Here is an 18013-nt window from a genome sequence, read left to right on the forward strand (position 1 = left end):
AACACACAGCGAAGTGGCTGCTGCTCCAGATGTGAAAGTCTACTGGCTACCAGGCTATAATGCCTGACTGCTCTCTCTTACCCAAACACACAGCGAAGTGGCTGCTGCTCCAGATGTGGAAGTCTACTGGCTACCAGGCTATAATGCCTGACTGCTCTTACCCAGACACACAGCGATGTGGCTGCTGCTCCAGATGTGGAAGTCTACTGGCTACCAGGCTATAATGCCTGACTGCTCTTACCCAGACACACAGCGAAGTGGCTGGCTGATTGCTGGCCAGGATGCCTGAAGTCAAATAGCAGGTGTTGATGGAAGAGCTACCAGGCTATAATGCTGACTGCTCTCTCTTACCGGACTGTTCTCCTCACTGGATACCTGCTCCAACAGGAACTGACACGCCATCAGAACAGACATATCCATCATACTACCTGGGACCTAGGAGAAGGAGATGGAAGTCTACTGGACTGCTCTCTCTTACCGAGAGTGGCTGAGATGTGGGGACTGGTACCAGGCTATAATGGGGACTGCTCTCTCTTAGAGACACACAGTGGGGGGAGGCTACCAGATAATGCCTGAGAGAGAGATGTGGGTCTACTGGCTACCAGGATGCCTGACTGCTCTCTCTTACCCAGACAGACAGGTGGCTGCTGCTCCAGATGTGGAAGGGGCTGCTGCTACCCAAACACACAGATGCTCCAGTGGAAGTCTACTGGCTACCAGGCTATAATGCCTGACTGCTCTTACCCAAACACACACCCAGAGAGACACTGGCTACCAGGCTATAATGCCTGACTGCTCTTACCCAGACACACAGCGATGTGGCTGCTGGAAGCTACCAGGATGCCTGAGAGAGAGTGGCTGTTGCTCCAGATGTGGAAGGGATAGAGGCAGGAGCAACGAGACTGTTCTCCTCACTGGATACCTGCTCCAACAGAACTGACACGGGGAGGGAGACATATCCAGACTACCAGGACCTATTGGGGAGGAGAGGGAGAGGGAGATGGGGAGGGGAGAGGTGGGGAGAGAGAGAGAGACGGGGAGGGAGGGAGAGAGAGATGGGGAGGGAGAGAGACGGGGGGAGGGGGGAGAGAGAGAGAGGAGGGGGAGGGGGAGGGAGAGAGAGAGAGAGCGGGGGGGAGAGAGAGAGAGAGAGACGGGGGGGAGGAGAGAGAGAGACGGGGGAGGGAGGGAGAGACGGGGAGAGAGGAGGGGGGGAGGAGAGAGGGGAGGGGGGGAGGGAGGAGAGAGAGAGAGAGAGAGACGGGGGGGGGAGGGACGGGGAGAGAGAGAGAGAGACGGGGGGGGAGAGAGAGAGAGAGACTGGGGAGGGGGAGGGAGAGAGAGAGACTGGGGAGGGGAGGGGGAGAGAGAGAGAGAGACTGGGGGGGAGCTCTTACCCAGGAGAGAGAGAGAGAGAGAGACTGGGGAGGGGAGAGAGAGAGAGACGGGGGAGGGGAGAGAGAGAGAGATGGGGGAGGGAGAGAGAGAGAGATGGGGGAGGGAGAGAGAGAAGGGGGGGGAGAGAGAGAGAGAAGGAGGAGGGAGAGAGAGATGAGGTCTGTACTGTTTATCTGTCCTACTGTAGGGAGAATCAGAGGAACCAAGGTGTGTTTGTACTGTTTATCTGTCCTACAGTAGGGAGAATCAGAGGAACCAAGGTGTGTTTGTACTGTTTATCTGTCCTACTGTAGGGAGAATCAGAGGAACCAAGGTGTGTTTGTACTGTTTATCTGTCCTACTATAGGGAGAATCAGTGGAACCAAGGTGTGTTTGTACTGTTTATCTGTCCTACTATAGGGAGAATCAGTGGAACCAAGGTGTGTTTGTACTGTTTATCTGTCCTACTGTAGGGACAATCAGAGGAACCAAGGTGTGTTTGTTCTGTTTACCTGTCCTACTATAGGGAGAATCAGAGGAACCAAGGTGTGTTTGTACTGTTTATCTTTCCTACTGTACGGAGAATCAGAGGAACCAAGGTGTGTTTGTTTACCTGTCCTACTGTAGGGAGAATCAGAGGAACCAAGGTGTGTTTGTACTGTTTATCTTTCCTACTGTACGGAGAATCAGAGGAACCAAGGTGTGTTTGTTTACCTGTCCTACTGTAGGGAGAATCAGAGGAACCAAGGTGTGTTTGTACTGTTTATCTGTCCTACTGTAGGGAGAATCAGAGGAACCAAGGTGTGTTTGTACTGTTTATCTGTCCTACTGTAGGGACAATCAGAGGAACCAAGGTGTGTCTGTACTGTTTATCTGTCCTACTGTAGGGAGAATCAGAGGAACCAAGGTGTGTCTGTACTGTTTATCTGTCCTACTGTAGGGAGAATCAGAGGAACCAAGGTGTGTTTGTTTATCTGTCCTACTGTAGGGAGAATCAGAGGAACCAAGGTGTGTCTGTACTGTTTATCTGTCCTACTGTAGGGAGAATCAGAGGAACCAAGGTGTGTTTGTTTACCTGTCCTACTATAGGGAGAATCAGAGGAACCAAGGTCAAATGACTAAGTCGGGTAAAACTGTCTGTTGTTGAGGAAGTCACTCTCAACGTGACATGGTGTGTGTCAGTGTGGTACTATGACTGGGAGTCACTGTGTGTGTATGAGGGGTGTGTGTGTGAGGGGTGTGAGTGTGTGAGTCAGTGTGACATTGTGTGTGTGTGTGTGAGGGGGCGTGTGTGTGTGTGTTGTGTTTGTATGTGTGTCTGCGAGTGCATGTGTGTGCACGCATACGTCCGTGTGTGTGTGTGTGTGTGTGTGTGTGTGTGTGTGTGTGTGTGTGTGTGTGTGTGTAGGGGTAATTGTGTGGGATCGTTAGAGCAGGGTTTCCAAACAGGATGCTCAGCCCAGCAGTCATATATACCCTCATTTCCTGTCACACCACCAGCCCCCCTTCATCTACGCTCCTAGAAACCTCCTCTGGAATGTACTGTAGGATGATGATGCTCTGGTCTGGTCATTAGCTACTACAGTACTGTAGGATGATGATGGCTCTGGTCATTAGCTACTACAGTACTGTAGGATGATGATGGCTCTGGTCATTAGCTACAACAGTACCGTAGGATGATGATGGCTCTGGTCTGGACATTAGCTACAACAGTACCGTAGGATGATGATGGCTCTGGTCTGGTCATTAGCTACTACAGTACTGTAGGATGATGATGGCTCTGGTCATTAGCCACTACAGTACTGTAGGATGATGATGCTCTGGTCTGGACATTAAGCTACTACAGTACTGTAGGATGATGATGGCTCTGGTCATTAGCTACTACAGTACTGTAGGATGATGATGGCTCTGGTCTGGTCATTAGCTACTACAGTACTGTAGGATGATGATGCTCTGGTCTGGTCATTAGCTACTACAGTACTGTAGGATGATGATGGCTCTGGTCTGGTCATTAGCTACTACAGTACTGTAGGATGATGATGCTCTGGTCTGGACATTAGCTACTACAGTACTGTAGGATGATGATCATTTGGTCTGGTCATTAGCTACTACAGTACTGTAGGATGATGATGGCTCTGGTCTGGTCATTAGCTACTACAGTACTGTAGGATGATGATAATTTGGTCTGGTCATTAGCTACTACAGTACTGTAGGATGATGATGGCTCTGGTCTGGTCATTAGCTACTACAGTACTGTAGGATGATGATGGCTCTGGTCATTAGCTACTACAGTACTGTAGGATGATGATGGCTCTGGTCTGGTCATTAGCTACTACAGTACTGTAGGATGATGCTCTGGTCTGGTCATTAGCTACTACAGTACTGTAGGATGATGCTCTGGTCTGGTCATTAGCTACTACAGTACTGTAGGATGATGATGCTCTGGTCTGGTCATTAGCTACTACAGTACTGTAGGATGATGATGCTCTGGTCTGGTCATTAGCTACTACAGTACTGTAGGATGATGATGCTCTGGTCTGGTCATTAGCTACTACAGTACTGTAGGATGATGATGGCTCTGGTCATTAGCTACTACAGTACTGTAGGATGATGATGGCTCTGGTCATTAGCTACTACAGTACTGTAGGATGATGATGGCTCTGGTCATTAGCTACTACAGTACTGTAGGATGATGATGGCTCTGGTCTGGTCATTAGCTACTACAGTACTGTAGGATGATGATGGCTCTGGTCTGGTCATTAGCTACTACAGTACTGTAGGATGATGATGGCTCTGGTCTGGTCATTAGCTACTACAGTACTGTAGGATGATGCTCTGGTCTGGTCATTAGCTACTACAGTACTGTAGGATGATGATGCTCTGGTCTGGTCATTAGCTACTACAGTACTGTAGGATGATGATGCTCTGGTCTGGTCATTAGCTACTACAGTACTGTAGGATGATGATGCTCTGGTCTGGTCATTAGCTACTACAGTACTGTAGGATGATGATGGCTCTGGTCATTAGCTACTACAGTACTGTAGGATGATGATGGCTCTGGTCATTAGCTACTACAGTACTGTAGGATGATGATGGCTCTGGTCATTAGCTACTATAGTACTGTAGGATGATGATGGCTCTGGTCTGGTCATTAGCTACTACAGTACTGTAGGATGATGATGGCTCTGGTCTGGTCATTAGCTACTACAGTACTGTAGGATGATGATGGCTCTGGTCTGGTCATTAGCTACTACAGTACTGTAGGATGATGCTCTGGTCTGGTCATTAGCTACTACAGTACTGTAGGATGATGATGGCTCTGGTCATTAGCTACTACAGTACTGTAGGATGATGATGGCTCTGGTCTGGTCATTAGCTACTACAGTACTGTAGGATGATGCTCTGGTCTGGTCATTAGCTACTACAGTACTGTAGGATGATGATGGCTCTGGTCATTAGCTACTACAGTACTGTAGGATGATGATGGCTCTGGTCATTAGCTACTACAGTACTGTAGGATGATGATGGCTCTGGTCTGGTCATTAGCTACTACAGTACTGTAGGATGATGATGGCTCTGGTCATTAGCTACTACAGTATTGTAGGATGATGATGGCTCTGGTCTGGTCATTAGCTACTACAGTACTGTAGGATGATGATCATTTGGTCTGGTCATTAGCTACTACAGTACTGTAGGATGATGATGGCTCTGGTCTGGACATTAGCTACTACAGTACTGTAGGATGATGATGGCTCTGGTCTGGTCATTAGCTACTACAGTACTGTAGGATGATGCTCTGGTCTGGTCATTAGCTACTACAGTACTGTAGGATGATGATGGCTCTGGTCATTAGCTACTACAGTACTGTAGGATGATGATGGCTCTGGTCATTAGCTACTACAGTACTGTAGGATGATGATGGCTCTGGTCTGGTCATTAGCTACTACAGTACTGTAGGATGATGATGGCTCTGGTCATTAGCTACTACAGTATTGTAGGATGATGATGGCTCTGGTCTGGTCATTAGCTACTACAGTACTGTAGGATGATGATCATTTGGTCTGGTCATTAGCTACTACAGTACTGTAGGATGATGATGGCTCTGGTCATTAGCTACTATGGATACACATCTACACACAATAACATGACCCAGGTTTTAGCTGCTACTTAAATCTAAGTCATTCCCATTGTTTACTGACAGTACCCTAGTGAACATGGCTCCTATAATGGGCCAGTACTCTAATGAACATGGCTCCTATAATGGGCCAGTACCCTAATGAACATGGCTCCTATAATGGGCCAGTACCTTAGTGAGCATGGTTCCTATAATGGGCCAGTACCTTAGTGAGCATGGCTCCTATAATGGGCCAGTACCCTAGTGAACATGGCTCCTATAATGGGCCAGTACCCTAATGAACATGGCTCCTATAATGGGCCAGTACCTTAGTGAGCATGGCTCCTATAATGGGCCAGTACCTTAGTGAGCATGGCTCCTATAATGGGCCAGTACCTTAGTGAGCATGGCTCCTATAATGGGCCAGTACCTTAGTGAGCATGGCTCCTATAATGGGCCAGTACCTTAGTGAGCATGGCTCCTATAATGGGCCAGTACCTTAGTGAGCATGGCTCCTATAATGGGCCAGTACCTTAGTGAGCATGGCTCCTATAATGGGCCAGTACCTTAGTGAGCATGGCTCCTATAATGGGCCAGTACCTTAGTGAGCATGGTTCCTATAATGGGCCAGTACCTTAGTGAGCATGGCTCCTATAATGGGCCAGTACCTTAGTGAGCATGGCTCCTATAATGGGCCAGTACCTTAGTGAGCATGGCTCCTATAATGGGCCAGTACCTTAGTGAGCATGGCTCCTATAATGGGCCAGTACCTTAGTGAGCATGGCTCCTATAATGCTGGGTCCGTGGCAGTTCAGTAGGCTCTCCTGGTTGACAGGGTGATGACGAATCAGATTCTTCACCATCAGCAGGAAGGCTGCTACACTGTTCCTCTCCAGCCGACCATCTGACACACACACACACACATTAATTCATGTAAAATTAGCCTATTGAGTACGATAGCGCTTCATCAGTGTTCACGGAGCACCATTTCCAAAATCAAAATGTCCAAACTACTAAATTCAATCAGTATTCCCAGTAATGTAGCTCTTTAACACCCACTGACCTTGCAAAGTATGTCAATTAAGCAATAAAGGCCCGAGGGGGTGTGGTATAAGGCCAATATACCACGGCTAAGGGCTGTTCTTAGGCACGACGCAACACGGCCCTTAGCAGTGGTATATTGGCCATATACCACAAACCCTGAGATGCCTTATTGCTGTTATAAACTGGTTACCAACATAATTAGAGCAGTAAAAATAAATGTTTTGTCATACCCATGGTACACGGTCTGATATACCACGGCTGTCAGCCAAATCGGCATTCGGGGATAGAACCGATTCGAGACCTGAATGTTGATTGGCTGAAAGCCGTGGTATTACAAAACATTTATTTTTACATACACACAGTAATTAGCCGTGGTATATTGACCATATAACACATCCCCTCTGGCTTATTGAATGTTAGCCGTGGTATATTGACCATATAACACATCCCCTCTGGCTTATTGAATGTTAGCCGTGGTATATTGACCATATAACACATCCCCTCTGGCTTATTGAATGTTAGCCGTGGTATATTGACCATATAACACATCCTTCTGGCTTATTGAATGTTAGCCGTGGTATATTGACCATATAACACATCCCCTCTGGCTTATTGAATGTTAGCCGTGGTATATTGACCATATAACACATCCCCTCTGGCTTATTGAATGTTAGCCGTGGTATATTGACCATATAACACATCCTTCTGGCTTATTGAATGTTAGCCGTGGTATATTGACCATATAACACATCCTTCTGGCTTATTGAATGTTAGCCGTGGTATATTGACCATATAACACATCCCCTCTGGCTTATTGAATGTTAGCCGTGGTATATTGACCATATAACACATCCTTCTGGCTTATTGAATGTTAGCCGTGGTATATTGACCATATAACACATCCTTCTGGCTTATTGAATGTTAGCCGTGGTATATTGACCATATAACACATCCCCTCTGGCTTATTGAATGTTAGCCGTGGTATATTGACCATATAACACATCCCCTCTGGCTTATTGAATGTTAGCCGTGGTATATTGACCATATAACACATCCTTCTGGCTTATTGAATGTTAGCCGTGGTATATTGACCATATAACACATCCTTCTGGCTTATTGAATGTTAATGTGGTATATTGACCATATAACACATCCCCTCTGGCTTATTAAATGTTAGCCGTGGTATATTGACCATATAACACATCCTTCTGGCTTATTGAATGTACAATGACTAAGGGCTGTTCTTAGGCACAACCCAAAGCGGAGTACAGCCTGGACACAGCCCTTAGCCGTGGTATATTGGCCATATATCACAAACCCCAGAGTTGCCTTACTGCTATTATAAACTGGTTACCAATGTAATTAAGTATACCTGTGGGTATATTGTGTGATATACACATGGCTGAAATGCTGTTTCAGCCAATTAGCATTCAGGGCTGGAACCCCCCAGTTGATAATACAGTATAATATATCTGTCTCTCTATTATCTCCAACACACACATACAGCAGTAGAAACACACAGTGGACCCTGTACAGGCTACTGACCGGAGGACTTGCCCAGTGGCAGCAGCATGCCGACAGGCCCCCGGGAGGAGCTACAGGTTAGTTCTGGTCCCAGCAGGTCTGACGTCTCCTGACCTCCTCCCTCCGCCTGCTCTGGCTCACACACCTGTTCCAGGAGGGGCAGTAGAACCCCCATGCCTCCCACTGTGTTCAACACATCCTACAGGGATACACACACAGAGACATACATACACACAGTCAGACACAGAGACATACATACACACACAGAGACATACATACACACAGTCACACACAGAGACATACATACACACACAGAGACATACATACACACACAGAGACATACATACACACACAGAGACATACATACACACAGTCAGACACAGAGACATACATACACACACAGAGACATACATACAGTCAGACACAGAGACATACATACACACAGTCAGACACAGAGACATACATACACACACAGAGACATACATACACACAGTCAGACACAGAGACATACATACACACAGTCACACACAGAGACATACATACACACAGTCACACACAGAGACATACATACACACAGAGACATACACACAGAGACATACATACACACAGTCAGACACAGAGACATACATACATACACACACAGAGACATACATACACACAGTCAGACACAGAGACATACACAGTCAGACACAGAGACATACATACATACACACAGTCAGACACAGAGACATACATACACACAGTCAGACACAGAGACATACATACAGAGACATACATACATACACACAGTCAGACACAGAGACATACATACAGTCAGACACAGAGACATACATACACACACACAGAGACATACATACACACAGTCAGACACAGAGACATACATACACACAGTCAGACACAGAGACATACACAGTCAGACACAGAGACATACATACACACAGTCAGACACAGAGACATACACACAGTCAGACACAGAGACATACATACACACAGTCAGACACAGAGACATACATACACACAGTCAGACACATACATACATACACACAGTCAGACACAGAGACATACATACATACACACAGTCAGACACAGAGACATACATACACACAGTCAGACACATACACACAGTCAGACACAGAGACATACATACACACAGTCAGACACAGAGACATACATACACACAGTCAGACACAGAGACATACATACAGTCAGACACAGAGACATACATACACACAGTCAGACACAGAGACATACACACAGAGACATACATACACACAGTCAGGCACAGAGACATACACACACACAGTCAGACACAGAGACATACATACAGTCAGACACAGAGACATACATACATACAGTCAGACACAGAGACATACATACATACACACGCAGAGACATACATACACACAGTCAGACACAGAGACATACACAGTCAGACACAGAGACATGCATACACACAGTCAGACACAGAGACATACATACACACAGTCAGACACAGAGACATACACACAGTCAGACACAGAGACATACACACAGTCAGACACAGAGACATACACACAGTCAGACACAGAGACATACACACAGAGACAAACATACATACACACAGTCAGACACAGAGACATACACACAGTCAGACACAGAGACATACACACAGTCAGACACAGAAACATACACACAGTCACAGTCTTGTCACTCGAGGAACCCTCACCCAAGCACAGTGATGTTGCCAGGTCCAACTAGTTTACTGAGCTCTTGGTTAACAAAGACAGTAGCAACTGTTGGAGGGAGAATGAATAGCAACGCACCTTGATGTCCCAGTTCACCACCCTGTGGCCTGTCAGTCTGCCATCATACTGGTGGTTAGGAGACAGGTCCACACAGATCTGACTCTTGAAGGCCTGAGACAAATACGAGTGTTTTAATGACAGCGTTACTACCCGTTGTTGCTACCGCATTACTACAGCATTACTACCTGTTGTTACTACAGCATTACTACCCGTTGTTACTACAGCATTACTACCCGTTGTTACTACAGCGTTACTACCCGTTGTTACTACAGCATTACTACCCGTTGTTACTACAGCGTTACTACCCGTTGTTACTACAGCATTACTACCCGTTGTTACTACAGCATTACTACCCGTTGTTACTACCCGTTGTTACTACAGCATTACTACCCGTTGTTACTACAGCATTACTACACGTTGTTACTACAGCGTTACTACCCGTTGTTACTACAGCGTTACTACCCGTTGTTACTACAGCGTTACTACCCGTTGTTGCTACAGCATTACTACTCGGTGTTACTACAGCGTTACTACCCGTTGTTACTACAGCATGACTACCCATTGATACTACAGCGTTACTACCCGTTGTTGCTACAGCGTTACTACCCGTTGTTACTACAGCGTTACTACCCGTTGTTACTACAGCGTTACTACCCGTTGTTACTACAGCGTTACTACCCGTTGTTACTACAGCATTACTACTCGGTGTTACTACAGCGTTACTACCCGTTGTTACTACAGCGTTACTACCCGTTGTTACTACAGCGTTACTACAGGTTGTTACTACAGCGTTACTACCCGTTGTTGCTACATCATTAATTACTACCTGTTGTTACTACAGCGTTACTACCCGTTGTTACTACAGCGTTACTACCCGTTGTTACTACAGCGTTACTACCCGTTGTTGCTACGGCGTTACTACCCGTTGTTACTACAGCGTTACTACCCGTTGTTGCTACATCATTAATTACTACCTGTTGTTAATACAGCATTACTACCCGTTGTTACTACTCGGTGTTACTACAGCGTTACTACCCGTTGTTACTACAGCGTTACTACCTGTTGTTACTACAGCGTTACTACCCGTTGTTACTACAGCGTTACTACCCGTTGTTGCTACAGCGTTACTACCCGTTGTTGCTACAGCGTTACTACCCGTTGTTGCTACAGCGTTACTACCCGTTGTTACTACAGCGTTACTACCCGTTGTTACTACAGCGTTACTACCCGTTGTTACTACAGCGTTACTACCCGTTGTTGCTACAGCGTTACTACCCGTTGTTACTACAGCGTTACTACCCGTTGTTACTACAGCGTTACTACCCGTTGTTGCTACATCATTACTTACTACCTGTTGTTACTACAGCGTTACTACCTGTTTTTAGTACATTGTAACTATGTAACATTGTAACTGTGTTCTGGGAGGAGCCTGTGAGTGAGCCACCCACCTGAGGAGTGTAGTAGAGAAGCAGTTTACTGTTGAGGTCCGACAGCTCTCCATCTGCTTTGAACAGGGACACATGGTTGGGGCCTGGGAGGGAGGGAGGGTTACAAGGTTACTATATATAGTGTGTTGGGTGTGTGTAGATACCTGCAGAATGTATGGCCCTAGTGTGTGTGGCCTAGCTAGTGTGTGTACCGTGTGTACTGTATACAATGCTTGGTCCCCCTGTAAATAAAACAACTAACTAGTAGGGTAGACAGATGTAGAAGAGGGTCGAAGACAACAACTGGAGTCTGGCCAGTAGGCCTTAAACCATGTGGAACTGACCACCAAGTCACAGCCTTGTGCGGATGGGAAGAGGGGTGCTTATATGATTGATGCTGTATAATGATGTGATATTCTATGTGAAAGCAGCAGCACTTTTTAATGTTCAGACCAATTACCCCTCAGAACAATAAAGTAAGTCCTAATCCTACCAGCAGTGTCTAGGGCCTTGGTGTGTGTGTGTGTACCAGCAGTGTCTAGGGACTTGGTGTGTGTGTGTGTACCAGCAGTGTCTAGGTCCTTGGTGTGTGTGTGTACCAGCAGTGTCTAGGGCCTTAGTGTGTGTGTGTACCAGCAGTGTCTAGGTCCTTGGTGTGTGTGTGTGTGTGTGTGTGTGTGTATCAGCAGTATCTAGGTCCTTGGTGTGTGTGTGTACCAGCAGTGTCTAGGGCCTTGGTGTGTGTGTACCAGCAGTGTAGAGGGCCTTGGTGTGTGTGTGTACCAGCAGTGTATAGGGCCTTGGTGTGTGTGTGTACCAGCAGTGTAGAGGGCCTTGGTGTGTGTGTGTACCAGCAGTGTATAGGGCCTTGGTGTGTGTGTGTGTGTACCAGCAGTGTATAGGGCCTTGGTGTGTGTGTGTACCAGCAGTGTATAGGGCCTTGGTGTGCGCTGGCTGCAGGGCCTCATGACAGATGAAGGCGGTCCCCAGGAGCCCGTCCAGTGAGGTGGGCGTGCCCCACTCTGTGTCCTGCAGCCCGGCGGGGATGGTGTGGACGGGAGCGTCACGCAGGGGTCCAGGCCCCCAGCGGCCTGCCGCAAAGGAGGCTGGGAAGGACTGGGAGCGGGTGATGGGGGGAGCGTGGGCGGGGAAGCCCATCTCTGCTGGGTGGAGGGAGGGAGGAGGCAGGGTGGGGGAGGTGGTGGTGGTGGTGGTACGGTGGCCTGCTGAGCCAATACAACAGGAGGTGAAAGGCTACAGGGGGAGGGAGTAGGGGAGAGGAAGTAGGAAGGGAGGAGGGAGGGAGGAGGGAGTGAATAAGAAAGGAGGGTGTAGGGAGGGAGGGAGGGAGGATAAGGTTAGACAAGATAGTCGTGTTTCTGTTAGCTGTTCACCCAGTCAGACCCAGTAGGACGTACCAACAAGACACGTACCAACAAGACACGTACCAACAAGAGACGTACCAACAAGAGAAGTACCAACAAGAGAAGTACCAACAAGAGACGTACCAACAAGAGACGTACCAACAAGACACGTACCAACAAGAGACGCACCAACAAGAGACGTACCAACAAGACACGTACCAACAAGAGACGTACCAACAAGACACGTACCAACAAGAGACGTACCAACAAGACACGTACCAACAAGAGACGTACCAACAAGAGACGCACCAACAAGAGACGCACCAACAAGAGACGCACCAACAAGAGACGCACCAACAAGACACGTACCAACAAGACACGTACCAACAAGAGACGTACCAACAAGAGACGTACCAACAAGAGACGTACCAACAAGACACGTACCAACAAGAGACGTACCAACAAGAGACGCACCAACAAGAGACGCACCAACAAGAGACGTACCAACAAGAGACGTACCAACAAGAGACGTACCAACAAGAGAAGTACCAACAAGAGAAGTACCAACAAGAGACGTACCAACAAGAGACGTACCAACAAGAGACGTACCAACAAGAGACGTACCAACAAGAGACGTACCAACAAGACACGTACCAACAAGAGACGTACCAACAAGAGACGTACCAACAAGAGACGTACCAACAAGACACGTACCAACAAGAGACGTACCAACAAGACACGTACCAACAAGACACGTACCAACAAGACACGTACCAACAAGACACGTACCAACAAGAGACGTACCAACAAGAGACGTACCAACAAGAGACGTACCAACAAGAGACGTACCAACAATCCCTCTCCACTCCTATGGTGTGTCTTCACCACAGTAATAATTCAGCATAACAACAACATTCCAAATGCAAACTTTAAAAGTCAATTATAAATATCAAGCAATTGTTACCTACCTATAGATCAGTAGACCTATGCTAGTAAATTGTTACCTACCTAAAGATCAGTAGACCTATGCTAGTAAATTGTTACCTACCTATAGATCAGTAGACCTGTGCTAGTAAATTGTTACCTACCTATAGATCAGTAGACCTATGCTAGTAAATTGTTGCCTACCTATAGATCAGTAGACCTATGCTAGTAAATTGTTACCTACCTAAAGATCAGTAGTCCTATGCTAGTAAATTGTTACCTACCTATAGATCAGTAGACCTATGCTAGTAAATTGTTACCTACCTATAGATCAGTAGACCTATGCTAGTAAATTGTTACCTACCTATAGATCAGTAGACCTATGCTAGTAAATTGTTACCTACCTAAAGATCAGTAGACCTATGCTAGTAAATTGTTACCTACCTATAGATCAGTAGACCTATGCTAGTAAATTGTTACCTACCTATAGATCAGTAGACCTATGCTAGTAAATTGTTACCTACCTATAGATCAGTAGACCTATGCTAGTAAATTGTTACCTACCTATAGATCAGTAGACCTATGCTAGTAAATTGTTACCTACCTAAAGATCAGTAGACCTATGCTAGTAAATTGTTACCTACCTATAGATCAGTAGACATATGCTAGTAAATTGTTACCTACCTATAGATCAGTAGACCTATGCTAGTAAATTGTTACCTACCTATAGATCAGTAGACCTATGCTAGTAAATTGTTACCTACCTATAGATCAGTAGACCTATGCTAGTAAATTGTTACCTACCTAAAGATCAGTAGACCTATGCTAGTAAATTGTTACCTACCTAAAGATCAGTAGACCTATGCTAGTAAATTGTTACCTACCTAAAGATCAGTAGACCTATGCTAGTAAATTGTTACCTACCTAAAGATCAGTAGACCTATGCTAGTAAATTGTTACCTACCTAAAGATCAGTAGACCTATGCTAGTAAATTGTTACCTACCTAAAGATCAGTAGACCTATGCTAGTAAATTGTTACCTACCTATAGATCAGTAGACCTATGCTAGTAAATTGTTACCTACCTAAAGATCAGTAGACCTATGCTAGTAAATTGTTACCTACCTAAAGATCAGTAGACCTATGCTAGTAAATTGTTACCTACCTATAGATCAGTAGACCTATGCTAGTAAATTGTTACCTACCTAAAGATCAGTAGACCTATGCTAGTAAATTGTTACCTACCTAAAGATCAGTAGACCTATGCTAGTAAATTGTTACCTACCTAAAGATCAGTAGACCTATGCTAGTAAATTGTTACCTACCTAAAGATCAGTAGACCTATGCTAGTAAATTGTTACCTACCTAAAGATCAGTAGACCTATGCTAGTAAATTGTTACCTACCTATAGATCAGTAGACCTATGCTAGTAAATTGTTACCTACCTAAAGATCAGTAGACCTATGCTAGTAAATTGTTACCTACCTAAAGATCAGTAGACCTATGCTAGTAAATTGTTACCTACCTATAGATCAGTAGACCTATGCTAGTAAATTGTTACCTACCTAAAGATCAGTAGACCTATGCTAGTAAATTGTTACCTACCTATAGATCAGTAGACCTGTGCTAGTAAATTGTTACCTACCTAAAGATCAGTAGACCTATGCTAGTAAATTGTTACCTACCTAAAGATCAGTAGACCTATGCTAGTAAATTGTTACCTACCTAAAGATCAGTAGACCTATGCTAGTAAATTGTTACCTACCTAAAGATCAGTAGACCTATGCTAGTAAATTGTTACCTACCTATAGATCAGTAGACCTATGCTAGTAAATTGTTACCTACCTAAAGATCAGTAGACCTATACTAGTAAATTGTTACCTACCTAAAGATCAGTAGACCTGTGCTAGTAAATTGTTACCTACCTATAGATCAGTAGACCTATGCTAGTAAATTGTTACCTACCTATAGATCAGTAGACCTATGCTAGTAAATTGTTACCTACCTAAAGATCAGTAGACCTATGCTAGTAAATTGTTACCTACCTAAAGATCAGTAGACCTATGCTAGTAAATTGTTACCTACCTATAGATCAGTAGACCTATGCTAGTAAATTGTTACCTACCTAAAGATCAGTAGACCTATGCTAGTAAATTGTTACCTACCTAAAGATCAGTAGACCTATGCTAGTAAATTGTTACCTACCTAAAGATCAGTAGACCTATGCTAGTAAATTGTTACCTATTTACATTTAAGTCATTTAGCAGACGCTCTTATCCAGAGCGACTTACAAATTGGTGCTTTCACCTTATGTTACCTACCTATAGATCAGTAGACCTATGCTAGTAAATTGTTACCTACCTAAAGATCAGTAGACCTATGCTAGTAAATTGTTACCTACCTATAGATCAGTAGACCTATGCTAGTAAATTGTTGCCTACCTAAAGATCAGTAGACCTATGCTAGTAAATTGTTACCTACCTATAGATCAGTAGACCTATGCTAGTAAATTGTTACCTACCTAAAGATCAGTAGACCTATGCTAGTAAATTGTTACCTACCTATAGATCAGTAGACCTATGCTAGTAAATTGTTACCTACCTAAAGATCAGTAGACCTATGCTAGTAAATTGTTACCTACCTAAAGATCAGTAGACCTATGCTAGTAAATTGTTACCTACCTAAAGATCAGTAGACCTGTGCTAGTAAATTGTTACCTACCTAAAGATCAGTAGACCTATGCTAGTAAAGTGTTACCTACCTAAAGATCAGTAGACCTATGCTAGTAAATTGTTACCTACCTATAGATCAGTAGACCTATGCTAGTAAATTGTTACCTACCTATAGATCAGTAGACCTATGCTAGTAAATTGTTACCTACCTATAGATCAGTAGACCTATGCTAGTAAATTGTTACCTACCTAAAGATCAGTAGACCTATGCTAGTAAATTGTTACCTACCTAAAGATCAGTAGACCTGTGCTAGTAAATTGTTACCTACCTATAGATCAGTAGACCTATGCTAGTAAATTGTTACCTACCTAAAGATCAGTAGACCTATGCTAGTAAATTGTTACCTACCTAAAGATCAGTAGACCTATGCTAGTAAATTGTTACCTACCTAAAGATCAGTAGACCTATGCTAGTAAATTGTTACCTACCTAAAGATCAGTAGACCTGTGCTAGTAAATTGTTACCTACCTAAAGATCAGTAGACCTATGCTAGTAAATTGTTACCTACCTAAAGATCAGTAGACCTATACTAGTAAATTGTTACCTACCTAAAGATCAGTAGACCTATGCTAGTAAATTGTTACCTACCTATAGATCAGTAGACCTATGCTAGTAAATTGTTACCTACCTAAAGATCAGTAGACCTATGCTAGTAAATTGTTACCTACCTATAGATCAGTAGACCTGTGCTAGTAAATTGTTACCTACCTAAAGATCAGTAGACCTATGCTAGTAAATTGTTACCTACCTAAAGATCAGTAGACCTATGCTAGTAAATTGTTACCTACCTAAAGATCAGTAGACCTGTGCTAGTAAATTGTTACCTACCTAAAGATCAGTAGACCTGTGCTAGTAAATTATTACCTACCTATAGATCAGTAGACCTATGCTAGTAAATTGTTACCTACCTAAAGATCAGTAGACCTATACTAGTATATTGTTACCTACCTAAAGATCAGTAGACCTGTGCTAGTAAATTGTTACCTACCTATAGATCAGTAGACCTATGCTAGTAAATTGTTACCTACCTATAGATCAGTAGACCTATGCTAGTAAATTGTTACCTACCTAAAGATCAGTAGACCTTTGCTAGTAAATTGTTACCTACCTAAAGATCAGTAGACCTTTGCTAGTAAATTGTTACCTACCTATAGATCAGTAGACCTATGCTAGTAAATTGTTACCTACCTAAAGATCAGTAGACCTATGCTAGTAAATTGTTACCTACCTAAAGATCAGTAGACCTATGCTAGTAAATTGTTACCTACCTAAAGATCAGTAGACCTATGCTAGTAAATTGTTACATTTACATTTACATTTAAGTCATTTAGCAGACGCTCTTATCCAGAGCGACTTACAAATTGGTGCTTTCACCTTATGTTACCTACCTATAGATCAGTAGACCTATGCTAGTAAATTGTTACCTACCTAAAGATCAGTAGACCTATGCTAGTAAATTGTTACCTACCTATAGATCAGTAGACCTATGCTAGTAAATTGTTGCCTACCTAAAGATCAGTAGACCTGTGCTAGTAAATTGTTACCTACCTATAGATCAGTAGACCTATGCTAGTAAATTGTTACCTACCTAAAGATCAGTAGACCTATGCTAGTAAATTGTTACCTACCTATAGATCAGTAGACCTATGCTAGTAAATTGTTACCTACCTAAAGATCAGTAGACCTATGCTAGTAAATTGTTACCTACCTAAAGATCAGTAGA

General features: G+C 44.2%; 1 protein-coding gene across 1 annotated transcript in view; it reads right to left on the bottom strand.

Moving 5' to 3' along the window:
* nbeal2 (neurobeachin-like 2) overlaps positions 1 to 18013 on the bottom strand; it is a gene marked incomplete at its 5' end in the record, with an annotated part of 167409 nt that overhangs the window by 74546 nt on the left and 74850 nt on the right. Inside the window, 6 exon segments of the mRNA XM_065027411.1 lie at positions 322 to 435; positions 6262 to 6395; positions 8081 to 8258; positions 9862 to 9954; positions 11292 to 11374; positions 12194 to 12524. Coding sequence (XP_064883483.1) covers positions 322 to 435; positions 6262 to 6395; positions 8081 to 8258; positions 9862 to 9954; positions 11292 to 11374; positions 12194 to 12524 — 933 coding nt within the window.

This window comes from Oncorhynchus nerka, linkage group LG14 (genome assembly GCF_034236695.1).
Source record: "Oncorhynchus nerka isolate Pitt River linkage group LG14, Oner_Uvic_2.0, whole genome shotgun sequence".
NCBI lineage: Eukaryota > Metazoa > Chordata > Actinopteri > Salmoniformes > Salmonidae > Oncorhynchus > Oncorhynchus nerka.